The following is a 12,232-nucleotide window of genomic DNA, read 5'->3' as shown; positions in this document are numbered from 1 at the left end:
AGCCAGCTGAGAAAACATCAGAGAAGAGAATGCCAGACCTCAGCCCGAGACTGACCCTTGTGCACCTGAAGAAAGGGGGGGGGGTGCATTGAAGGCCTCCAGGGTACGGACATTTCTCCGGCTGAGGAGGAGGAGATAATATCTGTCCACGCAATCCAGGAGGGCGATGATGATGAGGGAAACACCAGGGACTCACCCCCACGGCGGGGGCGACTATGACAACGATGGGGTTACCATCTACAGAGGCAACGACGAGCGCCCAGAACCTAACGCCCCTAAACCCCAGATACCGCCTAGAGACCTTTCACTGGACATCCTCTCGACCCTCCACACACTGGTGTCTGAGATACAGAGGAGTAGGCCGGCAACCCCACCATCTGCTCCTCTCGCGGCACCAGTAACGGCAACCCGGTTGACACCGGGGGAACCACCGGACAAGAATAGGAGGTGGCACCCTACACCTCCATGCCACCCCTCGTCCCCCTCTCCACCCCCATGGCAGACGGCGTCGGACACAGAATCAACTGGCATGGATGATGATGGCGGGATGGGGGCCCTCACGTCACCTCTGCCGGATGAGGTAGGATCTTTCCATGCAATGATTGCCTGAGTGTCAGAGCTTTTCCAGCTCACGTCGGATAAAAGGAAGAAGGAAGGCTTCTTATATCAGCACCGGGAGGTGAAGAGGAAGACCATCCTTTCGGTCCCGCTCCTGGACGATGTTTGGGACAATGAGCTGGCTCTGTTGAAGAACCCCTCTACAGCCCCAGCGAAGAGAGACCGATTGGAGAAGAAGTGGGTGCCAGACTCTGCACCCAAGTGCTTACGGTCTCAACCGTCGCCAGACTTGGTGGTCTCGGCAGCCGCCAGGCAGAAATCGTCGAGCTCGGCTTCCTCCTCTTCCTCCACCCCTATGGACGATGAGGGGAAGAAGATGGATTCGATGGGTAGGAAGGCTATCTACTCGGCTGTGATTGTGGCCAGATATGACCGGGAGCTGTGTTTTAAACTGGCCCCGTTACTAGACTTCCTCCCCCATGACAAGCGGGTTGAGGCTTTGGAGATCCTTCAAGAAGGAGCGATGGCATCGGACCACGCCATCACAATGGCCCTTGACATCGCGGACACGGGTTTCCACCAGATGGAAAATGGAGTTCGTCTTCGCTGTCGTGGCTGACTCAAGGCCACCAACTTTAGACAGGAGGTCCAGACAAGTGTTTTGGACTTGCCGTTTGATAGGGACAACCTGTTCGGGAAGGCTGCGGATGAATCCCTCCAGGCCATCAAGACGTAAACGGAGACGGTGCATGCCTTAGGTACGCTTCAGCAATGACGACCGTCCTTTCGTTCCTCAGGAGGGAAGTCTATCCGCTCTTTGAAGAGTTTCGGGGGGAGGTGTGCTAGTCCTCTTACCGCCGGCCCTCCCGTTCCTCGATCCAGGAAGCCAACAGGGGTCGCTCCAAGACCCTCAGGGGCAGACGTCATCGGACACCGCAAGGCGGCCCATCTATCTCCAAGCAAGATTGAACTGGCCAGGATGTCTGGCCCCCATCCGTGCACCCCGGTGGAAGGCCGGCTGGTGAACTTTGTCGGTGTGTGGGAGACCGTCTTCACCGACAGATTGGTGCTGGACGCTCTTGCCCACGGACACACCTTAGAATTCAAACGAAAGTGTCCATGAATACCACCGGTGGCCCGGCAGGAAAACCATGTCCCTCAGCTGCTGCTGGAGGTTTGTGCTTGTTACAGAAGGGGGCAATGGAGCCGGTTCCACAGCGACTCCTGGGCTCCAGAGTATACTCAAGGTACTTCCTCGTAAGAAAGAAGACTGTGGGCCGGAGGCCCATTCTCGACCTTCGACCGCTCAACACATATATAAAGTCCGAGGAGTTCAGGATGCTCACGCTGCAGCACATGCTCGACCAGCTGGAGGAGGGGTACTTCCTGTCATCGTTGGATCTGGAGGACGCGCACTACCACGTCCTCATACACAAAGGACACCGCAGGTTTCCGCGCTTCGTCATTCAGGGGAAGCTTTATCAGTGCAAGACCCTTCCATTCGGGGTGAAATCAGCGCCCAGAGTCTTCACCAAGTGCTTGGTGCCAGTGCCGGCCCATCTGCGACTGCAAGGGATCCACGTTTACCGCTACTTGTATGACTGGCTCATCCGGGCTAAGTCAAGGGACACTGCCGTCGAACACATATAGCGGACTGTCAGTCGTCTCACGGAACTGGGGTTCTTGGTGAACTATGGAAAGTCCTGCTTAACTACTTACAAGGAGAGGAAACCCGGTATACAGCTGTCTAATCAAAATTAGCAGTGTATACTTTGTCTATATCCGGGGGGATAATAGTCACTGTATAGAGAGACAAAGTTATCAGGCAGGTACCAGAGGTGTCTAACATTAACACTCTGAGTAAATCCAAAGGTGGGACCAGACAAGGTTTAAAATAACAGTTTCAATTTTTAATAACGAACAAATCGTGAAATTTAAAACATCCAATTAAATAAATTGGTCCACAATACAACAATTGTCACATCTAATATATAAGGCAACAACAAGGAATACGTAACAGGCTAAAATGCCCAGTTTAAAAAGGTGTTACAGAAAAACACTGCGGGTACTTATCAACCACATATTATAGTACCCAACCAGGTTTGGATAGGTGTGTCATAGATTTTAGTCTCTGTTTAGAGTCCAGAGAATTGTCTCGACATGTTTCTGTTCCGCTAGAAAAAAGTGTGGAACATTCATCAGGAGGGACTTATTACAACGTAGCCCATTTAACAATTGGAGTGGTAAACATTACTATTACAGTATCGTAGCACCTGCAAAAGATAAAAACAACAGACATCAAAGGGTCAGTTCAAAAATAACTGAATACTTTGGAAATTTCAATCAATGAAAAAGGCATCCTATCAAGGGAGATAATGACCTATCAAGGTGCCAGTGGGGGCTCTCTACTAAGAATAGTAGGTGTAGATTGACGACCTTTGTGGCCCTACAAGAGATAAAAGATATCTATAGCATACAGTTCTGCAACTGGAAAAGCCTATAGGTACACACAGTACAGCAGTAAGTACAAGGAATGGGACAACCCATCTATATCCATAAGACAAAGCTCCGATGAATGTGAGAGTGGGGCCGTTAAACTAGGAATCCTGCCTAAAGAAAGGAACCTGTTGAAGGTGAACCGGACATCTCTCCCGTGGAGATCGTGAAAATGTCGGGTCCATGCAGTGATCGGACTGTGACAGTCAGGTAATGCCATAGCGTATGTCTAGAAAAACGGTGAGGGAGCGAGTTGGGCAAGTATAACCGCCCAGGACGAGACAGCCCCATAGTGTTCAGCATGCCGGTTAATAGTAAGGTGGACGGCGAATATACCTTAAAAGGAGGGTCAACCCGTAGGGGTGAGAGCTGGAACGAATCACTACGATCCGCACTGAAAAATAAAGGTAAAAGAGAGGATACGATCAGTAATATAGTCGATCGATCCTAAGGCAGTCATGGTACTGGGAAGGAACTAGTCAGCTATAGAATAGCAGGATAGCTTACCGAATGTGGAAGGTAAGCGGAGGACCAGTCTACCGTCTTCGTAGGAGCGACTCAGTGTGTCAAGTGGCAGCGCGAAGCGGCCGATGCTGGCTGGTAGTCAAGGGAACACAGGTAGTCCTTCTATTGTGTTAGTTAGACAGGAGACGGTCACTGAGGTGGGAAAACGGCGGCTATCTTAGACCGGAGTCTAAGGAAGTGTAAAGTGGACACTGAGCATAGCCAGGCTAGTTAGCATAGGTCTCCCATATAACAAGTACATCAGAGCTCATAAAAAAGATACATCCGAGCTCAAAAGACGGAAAAGGCAAAAAGGGAACAAAGGGGGAATTCCCTGGACTAAGAGACCCAAACGAAGTGGGGAAGACCCGTGTCTCTTCAGTGATTAGTGTTGTACTAGGCGTTGTGACTAAAGGCATAAAAAAACAAAGACTTGCGCCTGCCCGACAAACTAGATATTGTGCCAGTCAATTGATTCATTGAGCCCTGTAACATCACTATTTAGGGTAAAGATCATCTTTTGTTCCATTTTAAACAGTTTCTTTTCGCGTGCTGTATTACTAGTTCCTTTTAAGGCAAGCAAGACCGTCCATGTGAAGTCTTCATATTTGTGCTTCAGAAGAGTGAAGTGTTTCACAAGTGGAGCATTCTCAGTTCTGTTCTTAAGTCCTGCTTAACTCCATCGCGGGATGCTCTGTTCCTGGGATCCAAGCTCTGGGTTCATGTCTGGCGTCACCGTCGGAGGAAAGGATATATGCCATCTTGGGAAAGGTACAACGGCTGTCGGCACTGAAGATCGCCACAGTGAGGACCATCAAGTCGCTGCTCGGCATGATGTCGTTGTGCATTTACCTGGTTCGGCTCAGCAGGTTACGGATGCGGCCTCTACAGGAGTTCCTCAATGCCCGTTGGGTCCAGATGTCTGGAAGCTTCCAGGACAGGATCACGCTCAACAAGTTCTGGGGAGCGATCAGATGGTGGTGCGTACGCTCCAATATCGCTGGAGGCACAGATTTTCAGAGCCCCTGTACCAGGAGACTGTCACAACGGATGCGTCTCTGGAAGGATGGGGAGCCCACAACAGACGTCTTCACGCCAGAGGCCCGTGGCTGGTAGAAGAGAATACGCTGAACATAAACGTACTGGTACTACGGCTAGTATTTTGGGCCCTCAAGTCGTTTCTGCCGTCCCTCAAGGGTAGTGAGGGTCTTCACGGACAATACCACCATAATGTTTTACATCCAGAAGCAGGGGGACACCAGATCTGTGGCGCGCTCTAGGGAGGCGCAGGACTTGTGGCACTGGGCCATCTCCCAGGGGATGTTCCTCATTCCATTCCACCTGGCAGGAGTAAAGAACACTGTTGCCGACTCTCTCAGCAGGGAGCTATGCTCTTGCCACGAGTGGGAGCTTCAGCAGGACCAAGTGGACCACCTGTTCAATAAATGGGGCAATCCCCAGATCGATCTGTTTGTGCCAGAGGTTCGCCAGCAGGTTTCCCCAGCCGGGGAGCAGGGGGGAAGCATTCTCATTCACCTGGGATGGCCTGTTTCTGTATGAGTTCCCTCCTTTGCTGTTGCTTCTTCGAGTCATTAATCAACTCAGACGGTGCTGGTGCAGGATGATCCTCATCGCACCAGCATGGCTAAGGCAGATCTGGTGCCCGGACCTTCTCAGCATGTCAGCGTCCCCTCCAGTCAAGCTGCCAGTGGTCGCGGATCTTCTCGCCAGGGAAGGCGGGTCAATTCTGCACCATGACCCAGGATCACTGAACCTGAAGGCCTGGCTCCTGCAGCATTAGAATTCGGGGGTTACAATCTTCCAGCAGACGGCAAGGAGGTACTCGCCAAGGCCAGGGCGTCATCTACTTTGAAATGCTACAGACTCAAATGGAAGAGTTTCGCAATTTGGTGCTGTTCCCCGAAGATTGACCCTCTGAGGGTCACAGCCCCTCAGGTACTTCCATATTTGCTGTTGGCTAAATCGGGGCTGGCTCGCCCCTCCATCAAGGTTCATCTGGTGGCTATTTCCCGCTACACCAGATCCCCAGGACGACCCTCCTTGTGGTTGCACCAGTTAGTCAAGGAATTCAACAAGGGACTATTCCGCTTGTTCCTGCCGGTGAAGGCTACGGCCCCAGAGTTGGGAGCACAATGTGATTACTAGGCTCATGGGAGCCCCGTACGAGCATATGCATTCTGTCCCACTCAAGATTCTGTTGTGGAAGACAGCTTTTCTTGTGGCTTTGCACGACGAGTGGGTGAGATCCAGGCCCTAGCCTGTAAACCGCCTTACTTGACTTTCCACAAGACGAGGGTGGTGCTGCAGACGCACCCCTCCTTCATGCACAAGGTGCCGCCAGACTTTCATCTAAATGAGCCCTTGGTGTTTGTGATGCTGGAAATGCATCGGAGGGACAGGGCCTCCGTATCCTTGTCCTTCACTGCTTTTTATTGTGTGTTCTGTCGTGTTTTCTGCACAGGAGTTCATGTGGGACTCCAGGCGGTGCAGCTCTCTTTTGGTTCTGGTGAACCGACCCATGGGATGCCCCTATTGCACCCATGGGTGGGGGTACAAACCTGTGCCCCTAGTGTATGTTTTCGGGCACCTGTGTGTGGCCCACAGAGCAGGGTACGGGTTGGTGGCAGCTCTGTGCTGTATTGACTGGTGCCCTGAGTATCCTCCATTTTGGGATGCCCAGGCCCTGTCATTGGAATCGGTAGATTCCTGATGGAGACAAGATGGCCCCTGTGGCCTCTTGCCTTCCATCGCCTGTTACCTTGATCTTCCTGAAGTCCCAGGAAGCCCTGACTCTGTCACTTCCCCCCGACTGGCTGTTGGGTGGAACATCCATATATGGTAGTGTGGGGAAGTGCCAACCAGACTGGCTGGAGCCTTCCCAACAGCCGTATGTTGTGGGTACACCTGTGGGTGGGACCTGGGTGAATGGAGTGTGTGACGAATATGCACTTCTTGTTGTGGATGTCTGGTTTCTGGTGTTTGACACAATGACTGAGACAGCCCTGCCTGAAACTGATATGAATGCAGTGTGTAGTGTTGAATGGCGTGGTATGTCCGAATCAACATTCTGTGTTGTGAGTGTCTGGATGGAGAAGAATGGCCTGAATGCACTGTGCGCTTGATTGGCTGACAGACTGCTGAATGCCCTTCGTAGTGATTGGATGCTCGAGTGTGACCAAGCGGAATGAATGGGAGATCAACAGTATATCTGGGCACCTCTCACTGCTAGGAATCGTGTTCAGAGCTGAAGTCCAAACTACAAAGAGTAACTGGAGTGAAACTGACGCTTGACCTTGAAGCCCTGCTGGAAGAGAAGAATTGCTGTTGCTCTCCTTCAATCTGAAAGCTGCTGTGTCTCCAAGGACTGACCCAGAGAAGACCTGGTAAGGCGGCCTCTTCCCGAGCTACGAGGGACCATCGTGCACCAGCTGATCTTTGCCAAAGCTCCCTGGTAGACAGACCTACAACAGACTGCTGACCGGAGACGGGGACCGCCGCGGAATCCCAAAGAGAAGTGCCCGTACTGTTGTCCGCCACTGTCGACGACTGCCGTCGCCGACCAGAGCCGCCGTGCTCGCGTTGCCTAGGAACTCTTGATCCAAGGATGCTCTCGTCTGCATCATCGCCCGCCTGATCCCGCGGGAGAAGGCCGGGCCATCGACGTGGCGAGGAGCATCCACCGGTGGGTTTCCCGCCACCCAAAGTCCACAGAGACGCCGACGACTTGACGCCCTTGCCGGGCCACAGTTCTTCAAACTCTTTGCGGTTCCGAACTATCGACACTGAGGTGCCCCGCACGTCTCTTCCTTGCAGGACGTTTACGCTTCCCCGTCGACGAGCACCGCTAGGAAAGAAGATGCCACTTCACCGTCGTAGCTCACCCTGTTCTCCATCGGATGTGCGATGACCCAGACTCCTGCCTTAAAGGGAGGGCACTCAAGAAGGGCCGTCGATTCCCCGACGGCTACAACGCCAGGTACTTTGGGGGTTGCAGAACTATTGGAAAGTCTTGTGCGAACAATGTATGGACTGGGCTTGTGATAGATCTTTATTCTACAGGTTGCCCAGGTGGGGGGGGATCTCCACACACAACTGTGTCTAGATATCAGTGCCAGTATACTGCCAATTGTTCCAACCAACTGCTTTTCTCTTGTATCTATGGTTGGTTTCCTTTACAAACTGATTTGTGTGACATTTAACCGTACAGTTGATGCACTTTAAAAAGATCTAATAGTAATTGTGGTACCACGTAGAACTGTATATTTGCCATTATAGATAACCGAGTACAAAGTGAGTTATTGTGATATTGTACATAACTTTGAATATTAATTATATAAAGACTGTGTTTTAACCGATACAGTGTGCAGACATTCCTTTGTGGGTGCTTGGGGACTACACTGTACTTAAGAACCAGCCCGCATCACCTCCTGAGAAGCTAGGCCCTGATTTCTCGTCCATTGCTACCAATAATAGAGAATCTTGGCTGGGGTCCTCTTTGCCTCTCCTCTACCATATAGAGAGAGGAAGTACAGAACCCCCTCTGGTCCTTCAGTGTTACCTGTGTTTTTTCCGATGCCTTCATCGCCGCCTGAAAGGACTTTGCACTTGCTGGGTGTGGCTAGAGCGCTGAAGATTTATGTAGCCTGCACAAAGAGTCTCCGGAAAACTTCTCAGCTGGTTGTGAACTTTGGTCCTGTGAACCATGGGAATGCCCTGTCCAAGGCTTTTATTTCCAAGGCTTTTATATCCAGGTGGCTCTCCTGCTCTATCACTCAATGTCACCAGTTGGCAAACCGACCGTTGCCTGGTTGTCAGAGTCCATTCTCCAAGAGCGAATCCTGCTACTACAGCGTTCCTCTCTGGTGTGTCCCTGCTGAACGTCTGCAGGGCTGCTACGTGGAGGTTGACGCACACCTTCACGAAGTTCTACTGCGTCAACAGGGATTCCAGGGAGGAGTCCAGAGTTGGCCAAGCAGTGCTGCGCAACCTGTTCACTTGAAGGGGAGCCTGGTGAGGAGGTAAGAGATTGTTTCTGTTGAGCCTTGTCACCTTCCGTGGTTGTGCATGTGTGTACTGCTATGTATTCCTTATTCATGAGCATGTGAATCCATGCCAGATCCCATGCTGGAGAAGGAACAAGTTACTTACCTGTAACTGTTGTTCTGCAGCATGGGTCTGGCATGGATTCACATGCGAACCCTCCCGCCTGCCCTTCTGCGGCTGTTCTCTTGGTCCTACTGCCACTTTACGTGCTACCAAATCTGAAAATGGCTGCCAGAGGAGGAGCTTAGCTAGATAGCAGTCATTGTCTTGGGGCTGCATGAGCTAGAGCTCAGTGATTGGGAGGAAGACAGTTTGTAAACAAAACTGAAACAGTTTTTTCTATTACCGAGAATTCCCAGCCTGACGACAGGGAATATTCATGAGCATGTGACTCCATGCTGGAGAACAGTTACAAGTAAGTAACTTGTTCCTTACTGGCAACATATAAACTGGCTCAAAGTGAATTGACAAGGATTGGGTCCACCCAAGTCGCCGCCCCGCAAAGGACCAGTACTGGCCCTAAATTGTCTTGTGACAGACCTCCCCGCCACCAAATCCCATCTGTCACTTGAGCATCTGCAGTAGTGCCCCCTTCCCTTTGTTCTGTGCAAACAGTGCCGGTTAAACAATCATAACAACTCTATTTTCTGCCAGACAGAACCTATTGGATGCTTTATCTGTTATGCTGAAGTGAAACCAGTTTTTGTTCGTACTATAATCATGAATTGAACGTTATATTTACTGCCTGTTTTCTGTTAAGTGCCATATTGGAACAATTTTCCAGGATATCTTGTTCAAGGCCATTTCCTTGTTTCCTTTTTTAATCCTGGCGTTGGGTAATGATGGGGTGAGTGTGTCTGTCTTTTTATGGATGTTGTAGATGATTTTGTATGGTATATCGGCAATCTAGTTTGGGGGTGTCCTAGTTGTAGATGTTTATATGTATTTGGATGTATATACTTCTTTTTGTTTGGGCATACGCATCTAGCCTCCATGGCAGGGGCTTAAAAAGTGAGTATCTCCAGTTGGGTGGTTCTGATTTTCTAAACTTTTTTTAGCATGCACAACTTAAGGCGAATACCTAGGAATGTGGAATAATTCTTGAAAATCAAAGCAGGCAATTTTGAAACATGAAGGTGGGGGTAAAAATCTTGACTTTTTTGCCTTTAATGAAATTACAATGCAAACGACTTGTTTCTTTCAGCAATTAGTTTTTAGTATTAAAATGTTGATAACTGGTCAAATTTGGAAAGTGTTTGGATTTGGCAGATCAGCTGCATGCCTATTTTATAAATATATATGTGTATAGTTATAAAATATATCATAAAATGCCATTCAGATAAAAATATGTATCAATGCATGTGTTCTGGTTGCCTTGTTCTTGTTTTGCAGAAGAAGAGGTTTTCTTCTCAATGGCAGAAATGGACATGTCTCATAGTCTCACGTCCCTTCCACCCCTTGGAGACCCTCCAATTGTGGATCTAGATTTATCTTTAACTAGTACCTACACTAACACTCCTGCAGGATCTCCCTTGGGTGCTACCCTGGTACAGTATGAATTATTCCTCTTTTTTTAAACTGTATATTTGTTTTATGTACTATTTGCCAAATTCCTTCCTTGCTGCAATGCCAATATGGCATTACGTCCTGATGGAAGTGAGGGACAAGTCTGTAACGGGTGTTCTGATGCTTGTGGATCTCCTTAGAATCACATGCTGTGCATATAGTCTGACATCTAGTGGAAATCGCAGACTATTGCATCTTTCTTTCGAAGATCGAAAGGTACGTCGACATGGGCGTGACTGTAACACTATCCCTAACGTGACGTGTAGTGTACCCAAAATCCCTCCCGCGTCAAGCTCCCACCAGATTGTTTTTTTTCAGCTAACCTAGTTGGTCTGTCAAGGCACTCTAGTCCAAGGCGCAGGAGCGATGCAGTTCCAACCGCCCCCACTATGGTCGTGGAGCCTGCAAGTCAGAGCTTACACAGGCAACCGAAACCAGAGCAGGGAAGGAGGGTTACGGTCTCGCTGGTTGGATAGGTTGAGGGAAGTTGGGGAAACCGGATTGAGGGTGAGGTAGAAGTTGTGGGTAGGAAAGGGAGTTTTTAGGGAAGGGTTGACTGTTGCACACTTTTGATGTACTTGGTACCAAGTAGCTATTTGCACATCAGTACCACGTTGCTAGGAAATGGCCCCCTCTGGGGTTGCCCCTAAGTCTTGACCTATGCACATGAATCGGTCCAAAACTAAGCAAACATTATTTTCCAGCATGCAAGACTTAGCTCTGGCTTTCAGTGTCCTGTCTGTAGTAGGGCTGTCAGGTTCTGTGGCAGGTCCGTAGTGTTCAACAGCCGGTCCAAGCTAGAACAAAGGATACGCGTTAAGACTCTCCTCTAAGATCAGTTGACATTCGCATTCATATCCCATTTACATTCATACTATACACAAGGTCCCTCTGAGCCCATCTGTGCACAATATCATGCGTAGGTGTCTGTGTCAACTCAGAACTAGGTTGCACAGCTTTTTTCAGAGTGGTTTTCTCTGACTCCTGATGCGTAATTGCCAGCACAAGATTCCCACATGTGGTCTTTCCTCAGACCGCTGCGGGTGATTCCCACATGTGTTTTCACCTCGTGTACGTCTTGGTTGCAGGTCCCAGGAGACGGGAACACACAGAAGTTTATTGCGGATGTTTCCGGACTCTTATTAATACCCAAAGAAATGCAAGCGCGATATGGCGGCGCGCGACAAACACGCCCACTTATCTCTATAGTTGACGCAGGGGCTTTGGGTAGACTAGCGATGGCCCCCTGCGTTTGTTTCCCCGATCCCTCTGTCAGGAAAATAGTAGGAATGGACTTTTATTGTGTAAGCAAGGGGCCGGGCTGATGCTCCGGTGGGGCTGGGCCCCTCGCGAGTGATGTAGGTGGAGCTGCGGTCCGCACGTCCTCCTTCCATGAAATCTCAAGCGCAAGCCCCGTGCCTCGAGGCTTGCGCATGCGCGGTGAAGTGCCCCACCCGGCTTGGCTCCTGATTGGTCCACGGCGGCCCAGGGCATGCTGGCTATTGTAGTTAGGCGGCGGCTTTACCTGGGAACTGTAGTTTGTAAGAGATGCTTTCCTACCTAAGGGACAAAGCAGTCTCTTATATGGCTGCAATCTTTTAGGTGCAATTCTTACGGCCTGTCCAGGCATTACATTACCAACTACACCCCTCTGTGTCCCTTGTCTTGGTTTGTTCTTGGCCTTAGCCCTGACATGGTCGCTTACGCGGAGCTCGCTAGAGTTTATATTGCTAAGTTAATTTCCACAACTTACAGTCGTCTAGTCAATTCTACTGCTACGTCCGTTTCCTGCTGCTGACATCTACAACTGCTCGATGACTGTCAACCGTGTGGCCTTGGCCTTCCGTCCAGGAACTTGCAGTAGGGAGAGTGGGGCCCTGGGTTTTATTCCTCTCTCTGAGAATGTATTTCTTTCACCCCTCTCTTTCTCTTTTTGGTCTGGCTGGTGCTAACCTCTGCTATGGAGAGGACTCCTTTTAAATTCTTGCCTTCGTGTAATGACAAATTTCCCTGGGAAGACCCATCACCCATGCAATCGCTGTCT

General features: G+C 50.0%; 1 protein-coding gene across 6 annotated transcripts in view; it reads left to right on the top strand.

The window, feature by feature from the left end:
- The window catches only part of ATG2B (autophagy related 2B), a 5,509,925-nt gene that overhangs the window by 1,285,497 nt on the left and 4,212,196 nt on the right, over nucleotides 1–12,232 (top strand). For all 6 annotated transcript variants that reach the window (XM_069637692.1, XM_069637689.1, XM_069637687.1 and 3 more), the window contains one exon: nucleotides 10,015–10,169. In XM_069637692.1, coding sequence (XP_069493793.1) covers nucleotides 10,015–10,169 — 155 coding nt within the window. The remainder of the gene's footprint in view (nucleotides 1–10,014; nucleotides 10,170–12,232) is intronic.

This window comes from Ambystoma mexicanum, chromosome 14 (assembly GCF_040938575.1).
Source record: "Ambystoma mexicanum isolate Mex_15411 chromosome 14, UKY_AmexF1_1, whole genome shotgun sequence".
Lineage (NCBI taxonomy): Eukaryota > Metazoa > Chordata > Amphibia > Caudata > Ambystomatidae > Ambystoma > Ambystoma mexicanum.
The sequence above is the reverse complement of the archived record's forward strand: the minus strand, read 5'-3'. Positions and strand labels throughout refer to the sequence as shown.